This window comes from Anser anser, assembly GCF_964211835.1.
Source record: "Anser anser genome assembly, chromosome: 13".
Lineage (NCBI taxonomy): Eukaryota > Metazoa > Chordata > Aves > Anseriformes > Anatidae > Anser > Anser anser.
The window spans coordinates 8,694,802-8,713,253 of record NC_139734.1 but is presented as its reverse complement, the minus strand read 5'-3'; the positions used below and the strand labels follow the sequence as shown (position 1 = coordinate 8,713,253).

At 44.1% G+C, this 18,452-nt stretch overlaps 1 protein-coding gene across 9 annotated transcripts in view; it reads left to right on the top strand.

Annotated features, from left to right (window-relative positions):
• The window catches only part of LOC310880847 (H(+)/Cl(-) exchange transporter 5), a 49,266-nt gene that overhangs the window by 2,716 nt on the left and 28,098 nt on the right, over positions 1-18,452 (top strand). For 5 of the 9 annotated variants that reach the window (XM_083797258.1, XM_083797260.1, XM_083797261.1 and 2 more), the window contains exon 2: positions 1,065-1,141. In XM_083797258.1, the coding sequence (XP_083653384.1) occupies positions 1,138-1,141 (4 nt within the window). In that variant the 5' untranslated portion in view covers positions 1,065-1,137. Of the gene's footprint in view, positions 1-1,064; positions 1,451-15,097; positions 15,938-18,452 lie in introns of those variants that run through there. The other 4 variants (XM_083797256.1, XM_083797262.1, XM_083797265.1 and 1 more) reach the window with 3 other exon arrangements.

Genomic DNA, 18,452 nt, shown 5'->3' with positions numbered 1-18,452 from the left:
CAGGGAGGAGCAGCTAGCGCCCTGGGATCAGGGCATCTAGCAGCAGTGCCTAAGCAGCTGGAGGATCCTGCTGCATTTGCTAAGGGCACGCAGCGTGGTCCACGCCAGCCTTTTGCCAGCCTGCAGTCAGTATCGAGGTCCCGCTGTTCTTTGCTCTGAAGTGCTCGGTCACGTGAGATGTTGGGGTAGGCTGCAGAGGGGAAGGATCCAAAGCATCGTAGTTCTAGCTCGCTGCCTGCGTTGGGTGGGATGAAGGAGGGATACTTCCCTCCCTCCTCTCCTCCGCTGTGATTTCTTGGTGCTGAACCTCTCATTGGGCTGCATCAGTCTAAAACTTCATTCTCAATAGTAAGGTGGAAAGGCAGGTTTAAACTAAAATAGCGTGAGAATGACTTCCCTCAGCAGTGTTTAGCCATCTGCTAGGTCAGGCTTTATATCCAGTCCATTGCTCAGGCTTGGGTTCTTTCCAGAAGAAATGTGAATCTCGTCAGTTTGTAAGGAGAGTGTTTAGGGAGTCTGTACTCCTTACTCCTTGGGAAAACAGTGTTATCTGCTGAACTCCTATAAATGTTTTAGAAACTGCTACTGGAAATGAAAATTGTCTCTTTCATTGTCACATTGTGTTCTAGGTTCAAACATACGAAGTTTTCAAAATATAGTTAAAAGCTAAGAGCTGATTTTTAAGTCTGTCGATTTACCTGCCCCACCGCGTGACCTCTCTTTCCGGTACGGGCTTAATGCTTATGTCAGCTAACATTAAATTGGTCTTCTCTAGTCCATACTATGCCAGTGCTAGAAATGGAGGTAAGAAGCAGGAGCTCTTGACAAAGCTGACAAGAGGAAACTAAGAGAAATACGAAATGGGAAAATTCATCAATTCCCTTTGCAAGTGCAGTGATGTTCTTGATGAGAATTGGCACAACTTCAGTAGGGGCCTTCCCTTTTACTGCTGCGTAGCTCTGAATCATAGAACTGACATTTACTGCTGATAGTTCATCATCTAGTAAAGGCTGGGTGTCCCACCAGTGTCTACGCGCCTGAGCAAGTTACTTTTTCTTTTCCAGCTTACGGTTCCAAGAAGCATCAGAGTGAAGGAAGGAGTAACCGAGCCTTGGGAGAAGATACTGAAGCTGTTTGATGGGTAAATGTTCCTCTCCTAATTTCGGTTCACCTCTCCTGGGGATGTATGCTGATGCTCAGAATGGAAACCTTGGAGTGATTGTTGGACTGAACAGCTTGCTGTGATGTGGACTTTCCAGCAGATATTTACAGAGGACAGTGGTCTGTAGCCCAAGAACAGAGTGCTGCTTAGCACTAGAGAAGAACACCCTCTTTTCATTTTTTTTCTGATTCTGCTGGAAGAGCAAATGATCGCAGGTGGCTTCCCTCTTGATTTGTTTGGGTGCTTGAAGAAAAATCCTGTCTGAGGAGGCGTCCAGGAATAGACAGGGTGAGAAATCTGTCAGCCAGAATTTGGCAGTCTTTTAATACAATACGTGTAACCAGCTTCTGGATGTTGTTAGCTTTAGTTTGTCAGAGTTTTAAAGCCTTCATTAATCTTGAAACTTGTTCCTCAAATTTCTTTGTAAGCGGAATGAAATAAAATATTTAATTTTTCGTACTTGTGCAAAGCAGGTGTTTGTAAAATGCTAATAGTCAGCAGAATTTCCTCATTCTCAAGATGCTTCGTGTTCAGTTCTGCTGTTAGCCAAACTGGTCTCCTGACCTAGCAGACAGAGTAGGGACATGGGGCTGGACTGCGAATGCTGGTACGTGGCTGGCAGCAGGGATACGTGGCTGGAATATTTCACTGTAACTTTTTTTTTTCATTTCTTCACAGAAGAACTTGAAAACTACAGGACTGTTGTTGTTGTTGTTTAAATACCATTTGAACAATAGTGATATGAAATAGATAATTATTTTTAATTGTGATGCAGCAGGCTAATCAATTTCTTGGCTGCCAGGACTGCCTACTGAACCGCCCCTTTCTAAAATAGTCTCCTGTCCTCTGCATGGTGATAGGTGATGTTTTTTGGTATAAGACCTTAAAATAGGTTGCACTAAAATATATTTGAGCTTTGGATTTGTCTTTTTTTAGTTGGTATTTTTTGTTTGTTTTGGTGTTGTTTTTTTTGTTTTTTTTGGTTTTATTTTGTTGTGTCCAGGATATTGTGGAAAACTATTGTTCTCTGTTAACTCCAAAAGCTGAAATGGATCGGGAGGAACATCTGACACCAAATGTGTTTTTTGTTTTGTTTTTTTATATAGTTGCATTGTACCTTCTCCGCCCTTCATATACCATACACACTTGAAAACATAATAGCAAATTTCCTGCAGTCTTTCTGTGGATTTTGTGAGTCGTGAACTCAAGCTGCCAGGGAGCTCTGCCTGCACCAGGCGTTGTGTGGGGCAGCAGGAGGGCGCTCAGCGCTGTGTCCCTGAGCCAGGCAGCAGCTCTGCAGTGGGGCAGTGGCAGGTGGCTTTGTTCTTGTGGAGGGTCACCTGCTCTTAGGGAGCTTGGAAACACCTTTCACATCACGTAGGCTTGTACTACTACAGTATAGGTTGGCGTAGGAATTTTAAGCGCAGGTGATATATTTATTGACCTCAGAATGGTTTTGTAAATGACTGTCTATTTTCAAGCATGTGTCTGTGCTTTGGTGGTGGCATTCTCCCCTCTGATCTAGGTGCTTTCTTCAGCTCTGTGGGTACTTAAGGCTGACCTGTTTCTTCTGCGCTTTTGCCCTGTATCCCCCCTGTGCTCCTCAGCCCCAATGCCTGTATTATCTCTTTCCTTCTGATGTGTTCCCTAATTTTCTTGCTCCATCGTTGTTGCTGGAGTCATATGGAAGGCAACACCTGTATCAAGTGGTATACAGTCACTGGTGAAAGATGGCAAACCCACCCCCCTCAAATTCATCATCTTTACAATTTTTATATAGGGATACAGCTGATCCATAGGACATGACAAACACCCAGTGTACCTAGGCCTTCGCTTTCATGGCTTTTGTGGGTAGCTTCATTCAGGTGTTCCGGAAAAATTGAAGTGGATGAAGTCTAATGGTGTGGGGAGCCTCTTCGGTAAGGAGCTGCCTCTTAGGCTGTGCTTGCAGGCTGCATTCCAAACTGAGTGCTAACAAGGAAAGAACTGAGGCTGGCTGATGTTGCCATCAGGCTGGCCCTAAACCAATCCAGCTGGTTTGTCCATGACTTTGAATTCAGGTCGCAGTCCCTGACTGCAAAATTTGACATCAGGTGTGTGAGTTTGAATATTTATATATTTTTTCCATCACGTTTTTAATTATTCATGCTGATATAACAACTTACTCTTTTGATTATGCAGCACGGTTTCATTTGTACTTGTTTCTGAAGCACTGCAAACCCTGGTTTTGGAAGATCGTTTTCTGAATGAGTCCCTTGAGAATGGAGGTACATGGAGACCACCCATCTCCTAAATGCAGTTTGAACAGCGTTCAAAGGCGAAACAGATGAGTGAGCTTCCACAGGGCCTTTGGGGAGCCTGCTTCGTGGTACAGACTAGATGCAATGGTTAAGGTAACTGTGATGATGAGAAGCTGTAAAGTACATGATTTAGAATTCTGTAGCTTTGTATGCCTGTTACTGTTTAAGCTGCCAAAGTTTGTTTAGTACTTGCAGTTTCAGGCAAATGCTTGGATACTGTGAAGTGGTGTGAAAAGACCTTAACTATTATTCAAGGGCCTGTTGTGGTGACGCTGGTAGTATTATCTCATAGTTGTTGTTTTTCTGTGTAGCTGAGTCTTGCAAGATGCCTGTCCCTGCATGCTTAACCATGTGAAACCATCAAGGATTTCCTCAACAGTGAAGAGACTGTATGCAGAGAAGGTGGCTTTTGCAGCACCCTGTTGTTATCTGGAGAAGACGTAGCTGCAGAGTAGGGCAAAATCTCCTGTAGTTCTCCAGCACAGAGCTGTCTTCCATGGAAGCTGCATGTGTCTCTGTATGGCTCTTTTGCGACTGAACTCAGGCAATTAATTGAACTTTTGATTTGTTTGTGTACTGGGTGTGTTTGTATTTTTTCAGAAGGAGAACACTGTAGGCATGTTTGGGTAAAACAGTTATGGGTGACAAGGATACCCAAATAAGCACTTTGGTTGGATAGAGGCAACCTGTGAGGGATTGAGGTGGGGAGGCAGCTGAAGAGAAAGGAGTTCGTACGTTCCTTCATTCCGTCCGTTATTTCTGTCTTGATAGTCCTCTTGCTTCTTCATGGGCTTTTTATTTAAGCAGAAAATTCTCAAGAAATTACAGTACTATCTACTAGTCCTAAGATCTACAGAGGATACATAAAGTTGCCTTTTTTAATAACATATGCTACAATATCACTTTAAAAAATGCTTTAAATAAAAAGGTATACTGCAGTGGTGAGTGGCAATCCATTTATGCTATCCTTCGAGAAGGAGAAGATATGGTTCAAAAGAACCATATCCATAAAGGGCAAGTCATTTGTGTGTTTGTGTAGTGTCCAAGTTCTCTAAAGTGCTTTATAACAATAAATTGAATGGTTACTGGTGAAATGTATGTGCATTTAGATTTTCCAGGACATCTTGTAGCAAACAACATGGAAGGTATTCAGCAAATATTACATGGAGATCAGAAACCCTTGTGTTGACTGTGCTATCTGTCACGGGTAAGGAAAGTATTCCATCACCAGCCTGGTTCTAGGAAATGTTAGACTGCTAGATAAATGGGCTTCCTGAGAAACTTGCTGGAAATCGAGTAGAGGGTTAGGCTGCCTACTTCTGTGTCCTTAGCTGCTTTACTCTTTAGAGAAATATAACTTTTCTCAAAGGGGATTCGGCAATCTCTTCATATTTTGAGGGAGCTGGAGTTCTGGGTAGCTACAAAATGTTTGTACGCTGAAATGTTTTATCTCCTTATGCTACCTGGCAGCTGCCTTCTGTTGCTGGAGAGTGGAAAGGGAACTGTTGAATGTGCATTCTTCTTTTGCAGGGGACCAAAATGCCTGTAGAAATTTGGTGAGTCCTGACAGCTGCTTAGATATTTGAGTCAGTGAGTTAGCCTTTGGCTACCCTGTCGTTTGTGTGCCAGCTTGTTCTGGTTCAGTGAAATGGGTTTCAAAACTGTAGAATTACAATTTGCTAGACATCTAGTGACTGCAAAAGAAAAAAGTGCATATAGTTTGGATTAAATAGTCAGTCTGAGGAAGTGTCTATGAGCAGAATGAGATCCGTTGCTTTGAGAAAAATCTATAAAATCAGCGGCATGGTGTGCGCGGAGAAGCTCAGGTGTATTTCATGGAGAGGGAGATGCTTGGAAGGTAACTTGTGTATACAACATTCAGGGCTTGGCTGCTTAATAGTATTCAGTATGTGCCAGGTGCAATTTTCAGTGCAATTTGGTAACATTTCTTTGAATCATTAACCACAACCTCCCTAGGGAAATTTAAGAGTAGTTCTCTTCAGTGTTCTGGTTCTCCTCCTATGACCTGCTTACAATTGCAAAGGGAAGTTAAGTATTGTTTTCTCAATGAGAATTTTGTGCAAATTGGGTGCTTTATGTTTTCTTTGTGCCTCTGAAAATTCCCTCTTAAGTCTGTTGTAGTTTATATTTCAGTAATTCGAGCTTTTTCTATATTGTCAAGCAAAGAGAAAAGCGGTCTCCCCAGAATACATCTTACTTGACACCACTTTGTGCTGTTTGAATTTAAGGGTGTGCTGTGAAGTGTCTCATAAAAGCCAACGTAAAAGGTAAAGGTACGCTGCTGGAAGAAATACACTACTCATCACTTAACAAAAGTGTGGAATGACTGTTTTCCAGCTGAACCTTTATGCAAGCTCGAAACAAAAGTGGACTATAAAACGTAATTGGAAATTTTTGTTCAAATTGTACCATTGTAACCACGATGGTCCTTATAAAAATAATTTTAAAAGGTGGTGTTTTAAGCAGACATAATATTTTATCAGTGGTTATTTGGCTTTTTTGTCTGACAAAGTTTTGAGCATCAGCTGTTTTCATCAGATCTGGAAGACTTCAGCTCCTTAATGTCAAATTCTTGTCCTTTTTGAGTTCCAGTAAAATAACTAAATGCAACGGATACGGAAATAATGGGATGATTACACTGTTGTAAGTCACATACTCAAAAGAAAAGATCCTCCGTCGTCGTGTTGGTTGCACAACTAGTGATTATGGTACCAATAGTGTGACCATGAGGAGGTTTGTGTTTAACCTGAAAAGTGAATTTACAAAGCATTAGGTGTGTGGCTCCAGTAACTTCTTTTAGTCAGGAAGTAAAAATTTATCTGCGTCTCTAATAAATTAACTGATTTTTCTTGTTTACCCTACTCGTGTAAACAGGAGAGGACCAGTATTTAAAAATGCTGCTGGCTGGCACATCGTGGGTTTTTGTGGTATAGAATGGTCTTGCGTGGTGCGTGGCACAGAGAAGCTAAGGTGTAGGGGCTGTGACTGCTGTGGTTGAATGGTAGATGGTAATTTGATACAGGCTAAAGCTGAGTTGACCGACAGGGACGTGCCTTTTAGAGCTGCCACAAGCCCTGGCACCCGTGGGTGCAGCCTAGAGCACACCCAGCTACAAGCTCAAACTTACTGCACTGCGCTGGACTGAAAAATGGATGCTGGACTGACCGCAGGGGCTGGTGCCTCCTGATGCTTGGGGGGAGAGGATGGAGGGAGGTGCTGCAGCCTTCGGGCGTGCGAATGCATTCAGTGCCACGGATCTTGGACCCCTTGGCTCACCTCTACTTTTCCTAGGTGTGAAATTTGGCTGTAGCTACTTCAGCACAGTGCTATGGCGATCTTACGTTGGAAATAGTTGCCAAGGAAAGGGGAAGAAGCCTACCTTGCTAATGAAAACAGGCCTGTAGGGTGGTTCTGCTTCCTCAAGCTCTCCTAGTAAAGGATTTGGCTGCGAGGACAGCTTTGGTTGTGATCCAGTTAAACTAGAGGTTTTGGCAGGAGGTGACTTCAGAGTCATTATCCAAGATTTTGATGTTTTCAGGATGAAAAGCGTGTCTGATCTTAATGCTGTCCTTGTGATGAAAAACGTGTGCTTAGTCTGGCTGTGTCATTTTAGGATCATGCTCTTCTGATTTGCATTGGGAAGGCTAGATAAATTCAAGGAAATCTGATTGCATGTTCTTGAAGGTTTGCTAACTTGAGGATGGCCTGTAGATACTTTTTAATCATCACTTAGCTACATGGTTATGTTTTAAAAGCAAGACTGTAGCTTGGTTGATGCTGCTACGCAGACATCTGATAATTTACCTGCTCTAGCATCCTGGATTTCCAAAGCGGGCAGTAGTGGCAGAGAAGCTGTCAATTCCGTGTTTCAGTATGGGAACTGTTGTAAGTAACTGAATTTGGTCTAGAAAATACAGAAATCTTTACCAAAAAAAAGTTTGTGTGTGTGTGTGCCCACCCTGCCCCCCCAACAGTCTGCTGCATAGCAGTTACAAACTGCCTGTAAATTTAGGGTGACCTGTTTACTGAAACGCATGGTGTTTCATAAACGTATGAGGAAGACTTTTGGGTCACAATTTATTCAACTGAAGGGCAGAAAGATGTGTGAGGACCTGTAACTTGTTTTCTTGGAGACCAAACGCTTTTTCCTCCGGTCGCTCCCTTAAAGAACTTCTTTTCACAAATACACGTACAGGTCACTTGCTAATGTTCGGCGTGTATCTTCCTGGGGATGTCTGAAGGAAGACCAATTAATTGATCCTCTCTTCGCTTTGCTTTACACCACCTCCTTTAGTCAGAGAAAGCAAGGGCATCCTTACTGCTAGGTGGATATAAAGCTTCCACCGATAGGTTTGAAGTGGGAGTACAACAGACTGCCCTTCCAGATGCGAGCAAAGGATGGTTTTGTGCATCTTCAGGCAAGAAAATCTGTCCTAGGAAAGAAAATTGTGCAAAGATGAACTGTCTGGAACTGAAAGTTATTCTCACATGCTGCCCAGCCCTGCTCCAGAGTAACTAGTGGTTTCCCTTTAGAAGAGCCCAGCAGAAACCCTTGGAACTCTCTTCATCCTGGGACTTAGGGCAAATGAGCAAAGGGCAAGCAGCATCGAAGGGAAAGGCTTTGACGTTACGCAGCGAAGTGTAAGCGATACACGTGTGTTGGTCACTGCCCAACACTGCAACGTGTACACTCACAAACTTTAATGTGAGTTGAACGTGTTGCCTTTCCTAAAGGCACTTGGTACTTGAAGAGAGACTTTTCAGGTCTGCTTGTAATTTCACATGAGAGAGAAACATATTTTTTTTTAAATGCAAAAATCTGCTTTCAAGCCTCAAAATGGCCCTTCTTTCAAATTTCTCATATTGGCCAGATTTGGCCTCCCGAATTCCATGTAGAGTTGATCTGTCAGTTGTCTAATCTTGGTGGGGAAAACCTTTAAATGCTTAATTTGTTCTGTGAAATGGGATAGTCTTAAAGATTCAGCATCTCCCACAATTCAGCAGAAGCACGGGGTTTTTCTTGTTCGTGGTGACCCAGGCTTTACCTTCGGCATTAGCAGCCCCTTGTATTTCCATAAGTGTATAGAGGAAAGGATGGGTGGTGGGCTCTCTGCTGGAAAATGGAAAACTTTTATCTCAAATTTGAAGGCTGAAACTTCATCTTGTATTCATCTGTGACGTGTTACGGTTAAAACAGCCCACAGAAATCAGAAGACAGTGTTCTGAGCCACGTCTTGACAAAACCCTACCCTGCAGTAGGTTCTGCAGCAGGAAGGGCAGCATGCTCATGGCGTGCGCGCAGAATTGCAACCTGTTTTGCTCACGCAAGGGGCCGTGGTTATGCTGAAAATAAGAAAGGTACAGGATAGCCATGCCAATATGTGGTGATTCTCGTCTTTTTTACTGTGTTAACCTTAGAGCACGTGTGTAAGACTATGCTGTTGCATTCCTACAGATTTGTTTAGCTTGTGGCTTTAAAATGAAAATGGAGATTATAAAAAGCTTAGAAGGAAAAAAAAAAAACAACCCAGTGAAAACAAGGCAGTCTGATTTGCATCTTGGCATTTGTTGTGTTTCTGTACAATGAAGCGTCCTACAAAAATAGGAGTTCCTGGAGAAGAGCACTGAAAGGTCTGTGGTCACGGTAAATCTGCTGGTCAGACTGCTTTGATTTGGACCCACGTGCTCATGATGACCTGTTATGTTTTTGACCAGACAGCTGAGGAATATGAAGTTGTGCTGGAGGTGCCATTCCTGGAGAACGACACCTGAAAATTTATTGTCTCTGGAGTTGTTGGGCACTCGTGCCTTCCTGTAATGAGCATAGGGAAGAGAAGCAAGAAGAGGAGAAAAAGCAAAGCTGTTAGAGAAAGCTGGGAGACAAAACAGGAAGCTAGCCTGGGCCCAGGAGCTGTCAGCGGCCCGTAGTTAGTGTCACAAGACAGCAGCCAATTAAACAGTCTTTTGGAAATGTGAATGGTAATTGTGTAGCAGGGCCTGGGCTGGCTTTGCTGTGGGTTTTATCTCCTGAATCACTTCCTGGCAGAGAAGCTGGGCGGATTGCAATGCAGAGCATGTGGATTGGAAGCAGAAGTGCCTGGTCTGGGAGGAGATGTAAGCAGCGCTTAACTTCGGAAACAGAAGTGGGTATTGTGAAATCTAAGGTGCAGTCTGCATCTCCAATAGGCAGGTTATCTGAGCTGTCACAGGGGTTTGCTCTGGATGAAACAGGAAGAAATCCCACCCTCTGAGAACAGAGCATAGCAGTTCTGAGTGGAGTCAGGGTCTGCCGACCTGCGTTCATCTTCTCACAGCCTTCCTCAGGTAGCTCCTTGTGCGGCAGGCTTGCCTTGCTCTGCACCTCCGGCTGTTTGCATCCGTGGGTGTGTGTAGCTATCGCAGCCTGCAGGGACCCAGTTCAGAGGTACGGCTAACGAGAAAAAATGGCAATGTCAACTGAGAGGGGATCTTATTAATATTTATAGCTACCTTAAGTGTGGGAGACAGAGGGATTTGACCAACCTCTTTTCAGTGGTTTGTGGGGACAGGACAAGGGGCAATGGCCACAAAATGGAGCACAGGAAGTTCTGCCCCAACATGAGAAAGAACTTCGTCACGGTGAGGGTGAGGGAGCACTGGGACAGGCTGCCCAGGGAGGTTGTGGGGTCTCCTTCTCTGGAGATATTCAAGGCCTGTCTGGACGCCTACCTGGGCAGCCTGCTCTAGGGAACCTGCTTTGCCAGGGGGGTTGGACCCGGTGATCTCTCGAGGTCCCTCCCAACCCCTACAGTTCTGTGGTTCTGTGATCAACAAAAATGTTTAAATGGAAATTTACAGCTTTATCAGTGGGAGATTCAAAGCTGTGTTTGCTCTATCAATAATTATGAGGAAGAGCCATTTCTCAGCTTTTAGGAAGTGGTGCAAGGTGATGTAACATACTGAAAAGAAGCTATCTGTTGGAAATGTAATCCACTTGTAGAACTGCTTCTGAATTCACACCAGGTGGGAAAGCCCTAAAGGCAAGAAGGGCTCTGTGTGGGTTAGGGAGCTAATGTAGCCTTGTCAAAGGCTGTTTAGAAACCTGTTTTCTGCAGAATTTGTAGGAAACTTGAATATTGTTTACAGATCGGTGGCCAGTGTTGGTTAGTTCTTTTACTTCCCGTGCTGTCTTCACTTTTGTTCATAAAAACTTGCTGAGAACTCCTCTTTGAACAAGAGCTTATCCTGTTGCTGCCTTACAGCATCTTATGAAATTTGTAATACGAATTTGCCACCTGTCAGAACAGGACCTGGTAACCAGAGGTGATTTAGCTGCCTAATGCTTAGTGATCCCAGTTCAATTTTGAACAGACTTACTGACTTAAATGTGACTTGGCAACGTTATAGCACAATTCCTTAAAACTGTACCTAGCGTGATTAATATTTCAAAGAGCTTGAGAGTGTACAGGAAGAGGGAGGGACAACGAGGTTTCCTGGATAGGCCAATTGATGCAGCAGATAACTGGGAGGAAGTAGTAAAGAAAATATATTACTAGTAATGAGTTATGATTTACTGTTGTTACCAGTGGCAGCTGAGCTGAACTTGTATGAAACGATGCTTTGTTTTGTTTTTCCAAGTCACTTTTGGAGGACTGACCCTGGTCTTGCTTTGGGTTGGAAGCGGAATGCCTCTGGTTCCATCCGTGTGCCTGGAAGCATCGCACGGCCAAAGCCGCTGGTCCCAGCTGCCACTTGCTTTGAATCATACCTGAGGTTAGCAGCTGTGCTGGTGTAGGAGCTCCCAGTGCCTTTACATGTTTTGGTTGTGTTTTTTTTAAACACTAAAAAAAAAAACCACAAAAACCTCCAAGTGCTTTTTTAGGATGGGGACTATGAACACAGCAGTCTGCTTCTAGAAGTGATTTTATCATCCAGGAAGACTGTTTTTAGTGAAACACTGCAGAGCAAGTTACCCCCAGTACTCGTCTGGATGCACAGTTCCCTTTCATGCAAGTAGTTCAGAACCAGCTTCTTCCAGGCCTGTGTGTCTTCCCTGTTTCAGCTGATGGAGACAGTGATGCAGATAATGATTTAGCTAAAACTACAGAGTTGTTCTGTGAGGTTTGCGCTGCCTTGTCTCTTTCATGTCTTTTTCCCTATTGGTACTGAAAGGTGTAATGGCAGACTTTGTACAGTTGTATGCACTTTCCCCAGAGCTGTAATGAAAGAAACGTGTACCCGAAGCATTTGGTTTCTGGAGATGACCCTTGGCAGGGGATTTTACCATCCCTGTGCTTCTTTTTTCCATCTCTTGCCTTTTTTTTTTTTTATGGAGCCTGTAAGGTCTGTGAGTCTCTGTGGTAGTGGGTGGTCAAACTGGCTGATGTGCTGTAGAGGCATGAACAAGGCAGGACACTTTGTGGATATCCTTTGTCTTTGTTTTCCCATCAGAAAGACAGATGCTTCCATGGTGCCTATCCTCCTCTTACCAAGTGCTTGGTGAATAATAGCAGTAAGCACATTCTTACCTGGTTTATTTATTTTTTTAAATGTGCTCATACCCAGGGATTAGGAAGGAGCAGCATGCACAATGTTTATGCTTATGAAGATTGTGAAAACTTTTCTTTGAAATACCAGTTTTATAAGGTTTTATGATGCCTTTATCAAGATACATGCCTTTTAGGTACTGATGGGAAAAAGTATTTGTAAATTAGTTTAAAAGTTGGATTGTGGGACAACTCTGCACTTCCTTGATTGTGATCTGACTAAAGAGGTGTTTATCTTCACATGACATACCACTGTGCTCTCCTTTGATCCACTGGAAATAAGTAGAGGTTTCTTCAGACCTAGGACATGAACAGTTGAAATCTGTAAAAACTTCTTGCGTTGTAGATGTTACGTGTTTTCATGGTTTATTATGTGAAAAACACCAGGAGAGGTCTTCGGCTTCTTGTGTTCCTCTTCCATGAAAACTAACGCACGCACACACTATCCAACCCTGATCTCTTCACTTGAACAAAGTCAAGAAGCTTTCCTGCAAACTCACCCTGTCGGTATGTTCTGCTTCCATTCATTCTTCTGACTTGCTCTGAATACCTCTGACAAGAGCTGTGCAAATTCGATTCAATTTCTTATTTCTAGAAAATCCCTTTTATGCAAAGCATGTACTGCAGTAAGCCATTTTTTAATCAATTTTGGATAGTTGTGGGGGATTTTTAATCTAGTAAATGAAATACTGAGACATCTCAATTTTTGGAGGTTATCTGACAATTATATATGATTGTTAACACTCGCAGAAACGAGTCACTCTGAAGGAAAGTATAGCTGCTCATGAGCTGGATGAAATCAGCTGTGACTGATGTTTGCCTCCAATTGAGTTTTCCAGTGTACTGGGCTGCGTGACGTAAGTGAAATGATGACTTATTCGAGATGAGGTGAGAGCAATGCAGGCTTAAAGACATCACGTTTAAGTCTCTGTATGGCTGTCAGTAAGCAAGCATACGTGGATGGCAATCAGTCTGTTAACATGGTGCGTGTATCAGCCCAACTCACACAAGCGTCCAGGAAACCTGAAACGTTGCAGGGTTTGTGTGCTGCTTTCTGTGTAGCGTTACCTGGTAAAACATGACAACGTTATCTCACTATGACTATGGCAGATCCTAGCATTAGAGTATCCTCTTGTGATTTACCGCTCATCTCCTTGGGGCTTGTAGCATTACGTTTAAAAATAAACAAAGGAACCCCATATAAACGCTAAACCTCTAAGTGTTTGTATGTAGGTTGTGTTGGGAGGCTTCCCAGCTTCTTTAAAGCAGCCGAGTGTTTCAGCCCAGTCTGGCTGTACAGCAGTTCTTTGCCGTTGTTCAAACAGCAGCTGAGGGAGCGACCGAGCAGGGTTGTGGAAAACGTGCGATGGGGCTTTGAGGGGAGGAGAGGAGCTGCAGCCCTCCAGCCAAATCCACCCTGCGCATTGTCAGCGAGCACAGGAGGGGCAGGGGTGGCCTCCTCCTCGCCTCGTCTCTGTGCTGTGGCTGTGAGAAGCCCCAGAGCCCTTTCACTACCTCACATGAGCGAAGTGTACTAATGCATGAGGAAGAAGTGGTTGTCTGCTCTTCAGAATAGAAACAGGTGGCCAGACAGCAAGAATGTAAGCATATGGTCATACAAGCATTTATTTGTCAATGTTTAAAATTGCAATAACAAAAGGCACGTTGATAGTCTTAACTGAGCCATTAAACCCTTCTGCTGAATGATTTATGCACTGCTTGGGAAATTGAGGCATTGCTAATAACATGGTTTACGTATTGAAAGAACATTGCATTTTTCCCTGAAGATTTTTGTACGTCACATTCTGCACCCGAAGGGAGCCAAAACGTGGCTTAAAAAATCCCGTTGGTTTTCAGCTCACCCGTTGGTCACTTCGTGTGCCTTTCGTGTATCACTTCACGCCGCTTTCAAAGGCTGCCCTGGTATCTCAACTGAAATCTTGTTTTCAGGTGGGGGCAAACTTAGCTCTCAAGGAACGCTAATTCCAAAGGGGAGAGCTCCTCTCGCGTTTGGCACCTTTATGCTGTGTGCTGTGGTGGTGGAATCCCTCCCGTGGGCTCTGAGAGCTTTGCGAGGGGTAGGGTGCTGCAGAGCAGCCCTGCTGCAACAGAGCGTTCTGCTTTTCGTCACAGTGCACGCGACAGAGCTGCTTTCCCTGTCCTGGGGGTATTGCTTTGGCACTGGCAGGGCATAAAGCTGCTTAGTTCAAATCTTCCTATAAATCTCCGCGGCTGTTACAGCAGGTGTTTGCAGTAATCTCTGTTGTTCTGCAATTAGTGCCTGGCGTTGTCTTCCCTTAGGCGGCCGGACCCGGGGTAACCACGGGAGAAGCACTTGTGGAGGTCTTCTGAAGTTACTACCTCCAACTTTGTATGCATGGTCTTTTGATGTTTAGCAGTTAAAGAAGAAATTACAATTCTCTGTTAAGATCAAAAGTTTCCTTTTGATCTTTCATTAAAATCGGAAAGAAAAAAACAAATCCCCCTTCCTCTGTCTTTTCACAAAGCACCCAGAGCGCGCTCTGCAGCTTCATCCCACATGAAGGTGAACCCGAGGGCAAGCTGAGGGGGCTGCTTTGGGACCTGTTAAACTTTGGGGCTCATCTGACCCAGGTCTCCAAGCATTTTTCTAACAAGCAGTGTTTGCTGGCCACTTCCCTCTTGTAATTCACTTACAGCCTGCATGTAGGGACCTGGAACTGAGGTTTACGTGTCATGGACTGTGATATGAGGAAGTCTGAAACAGCTTGCTTAGTCTGCCAGTGCACTGAGGTTTCCCTCGTGGAATAAGCTCCTCTGCCATGAAATGCTTTCCCTCCTTTTTTTTTCCTTACAGCACTGTGAGCATCTGGAGTGATGATGTTGTAGTAAAGCTCTGCTGGCACCAAGGCAGGTATTGACACAACAAGTATTGACATAATTACATGATTTCTTTTTTTTTTCCCAGTTACAATTGCTTTCTCATGTGTTTTTCATTTGTGTATGGCTGAATCTTGGCATTGTGCAAAGGAACGTGCCTGTCTGTGTGCAGAGATCCTGCGGGGACAACATGGGGCTCAGGAGGAAACGTGAAGGTGGGAGCGGGGAGGAAAAAGTGCCCTGAACTTCAAAGCTCATTTTTGGTTCTCTAATCTCTGAAAAAGAGCAGTCTTGTGATCTGGGCTTTGGTTTTTCAGATTAAAGTAGCCGCTAGGTGGTAAACTTGCTCCTTCCTCACAGGAAGAATGACTCACGAAGGCAGCTGATCAGAATTACTCTGTGCTCTTTTTCAAGATTTCTTCTTCTCACATAATGTCCTTCTGCTGGTGGTGGAGCTGAAGCCAAGCCTTGTGTCAGACAGGGAAGAAAAAGTGTTTTGGAAACATTCAGCATGCTCTGACTTTTTGAAAGATGCAGGTTTGCATGCTGGAAAAGCTTTTTAAAGCCCCCCGCATGGCTTAGCAGCAGCCAGGCAGGCACTGGCAGGCTTGCGGTCGCTGCTGCAGTTCCGTACCTCTGGGCTGGTGCCTTGCGAGGGGACGGGGAAATCCTGCTGGTGCCAAGGCAGCGCCAGGACCGGCACTCCAGCGAGCAGAGGAGCAGATGTTACTGCATGTGAGAGGTGATGTTGAAGCATGGACTAAGAGGAGCCTGCAGTATCTGGTGTTGAGTTGTATATTGCAAGCGATGGAGCTGACACTGGGCTAGGGGTGGTTCTGTTCTGCCAGGATGGCAGTGGGTGCTCTCGCTTCCTGGTTGCAGTTGCTGTCATCAGAGTCACTTCCAGGCATTACAGAGCCAACTTCTTCAGGCTTATTTCTTTGCTTCCCTTTGCCTGATTGAGATGGAAAAAAATGCCAGACTGAAAAAAGTAGGAGAGATTAATGGAAGCGTCTCCAGCAGAATGGCTTCTTATGCCCGCAAGCCCTGGGAGCACCTGGAGCCTTTTGGTACGTATGCCTGCCATGGGAGTCCTGGAGAGCGCGTGAACTGTGCCAGCAGTTCTGCGAGATCTGGTAGGAAACAAGCAGCAGTTGCCCACTGAAGTATTGTGGTAAATTAACCATAAGATAAGCGTGAGAACAGTCATTGTGTCTTTGTGTGCGTGGTTTAGCCTGGAAAAGCTTTGCTTGCCTGTAGAGGGAGTATTCTTGGGGTGGGGGGGAAGGTGGCTTAAACTTGTATCTCTGAGGGCTGCTTTAGGACTTGTAACACGTAATTGAATTATCTTCTGTGTGCATTTTTTCTGCATGTTAGATGTTATCTGGGTTCTGTTAGGACTAAAAAGTGTTTTGCTTTTTGCTTTTGTTTTCTAAATGGTGAGAACAAATTTGGAGATAAAGACGGAGGAACGGGGAGCTGACATAACTCCAATTCCTTCTTTTCAGCACAGGCACTTGTGCTTCTTGTCAGAGAAGGGACTCAGCTTTTAGCAGGCTATAAATTTGTGCTTTTAGTGCAAACAGAATACGTGAATACAGACTTCTTTTAAACCTACTCACATATTGCACAGTCTTACTTGAAAATACCTATTGTGACACACAGGCACAGAGTTTCTTGGCTCTCCTCTGGGGTGCATCAGGCCTTGTCTGCTGGGAACTGGAGCCCTGTGCTTCCTAGGAGCAGCCTGTCTGAGGGACAGCACAGCACGCTCTTGAAATTCAATTTTATCGTTAGCTGGCAAATAGCTTTGAATCCTTAAAAAACTGAAGTCTTTGGTTTTCTGCTGATCGAGGTATGTCTTTGTGCTTTCAGAATGTGTTAAAGGCATTGTTTGTGGCAGGGCAGAGTGCAGCAGCTCACGTGCCTTCCTGACCGCCCATCAGCAAGGATTCAACTGATGAGTTTGCATCAGCAAGCGCTCAGCACTTTCTTTACTCTGTGTGTTCTGCACCAGTTTAATGAGTGAACAGGGCTTATAAGTTAAGCAACATTGTGCTCCACGGGGTAAGGCTCAGTAAAGAGCTCAGTGTGTCGCTTTGTGTAATGCCAAGATATTTTTGGGTGGTGTGGTGCCTTTTTTTTGTAAAAGGAAGTGCTTTCTGCAGGCTGTGTAATTCATACTGTTTGCAAACGCTGTCTTTTTCCCTTCCTGAAATAAGGCTGAGCTGCATATTTGGTTCCTCTCTAATTCTATTGAAAAATGTCTGTTCGCGAGAAAAAAGCGAACGTGGCCTACCGTCTCGTTAAGGTGAAAAGATGTCCATTTTTCAGGTTGCAAGGTCTCTTTTTGAGGCTAAGACCTGATTTTTTTTTTTTTTCCAAATTATGTTAGGATTAAGTGTTCAGAGTGTGTGCTCTTAGTTTCCCTACCATCCTCGGGAAGAGGAGGGGAGACAGGTCTTGTGTCATGGTCTGGTACAGGCAGCTCCTTGGGATGGGTAGGGCAGGCAGCAGGTTAGGGACACTTCATCAGGATTATTTATGAAGTTTAATAGCACGCTTCCGTGAGTGAACTGCATTTTGAAGCATCGTGTTTAGGTAGTGAAAAGTCAATATTAACTTGGGTTGTTTTGATAATTTTGTCTATATCAGGGCAGGTAGGTCAGTGAGCACAGCATGTCTGAAGAACATCACCCAGCTGTGTTTGTGAGGTTCCTTTCTCCGTTACGGGTTTTGCGTGACGGTCTAGCAATAAATACAAGGACACAGTGGGAGGTGAAATAGTCAAAAAAAAAAAAATAAAATGTCAAATGTCACTGTATACTTGTTGGAAGCACATGCAGAGATTATTTAGAAAATACACCAATGGATGTCACATGCCTTGTCTAACTAACATGGTGGTGACCGGAGTCGTTCTTTACCTGCCATCAGAGTGGATTTTTAACTGCTCTGTCTGGTATTGATCAGCAAATATAAATTGATTTGCAGTCTTTGTGGGTCATCCAAAGACAAGTATTTGGAGAAAAAGGAAATGCTTTGAGTGTCTTTTTAGACCAATATCTGTAGAAATATTTGTTTCTCTGTAGAGAAAAACATCCGAGGCATTCAGGCTGCTCTTGGGTTTGAGTTCCTAGTTGCAGAAGCTTGTGTTGACTCATGCATTGTTACTGGATGTTGGACTTTGTATGTATAGCATTTAATTTTCCAAATGATTACACTGACATCTGATTCACAGGGGTGAAAACTGGTGGTGAGTGACATGTGACAATACATATGGGCTACGGTCAGCTGAAGTAGAGTCTGTTTCCAGTTTTTCAGGGGGTTGTTCTTTGCTTATAGTTTGTCAGTCTCATTGCCCTGATTAAACCTGTCTCGTGTCTGGCAGCTGGCTTGCTGTGATTCAAAATCAATTTTAAGCATATTTCATATACTACCATTTTCAGTTTAACTGAGCATCACAGGAAGGGGTTCATAATCCTGCTGTCTGTAAGGTCAGGAGCTCACATCCTGCAAAAAACTAATGCTGTGCTCCTAGGCTGCAGTGTTTAGGAGCTACTTGCTGTGCTAGCTTTGCAGGCCGTG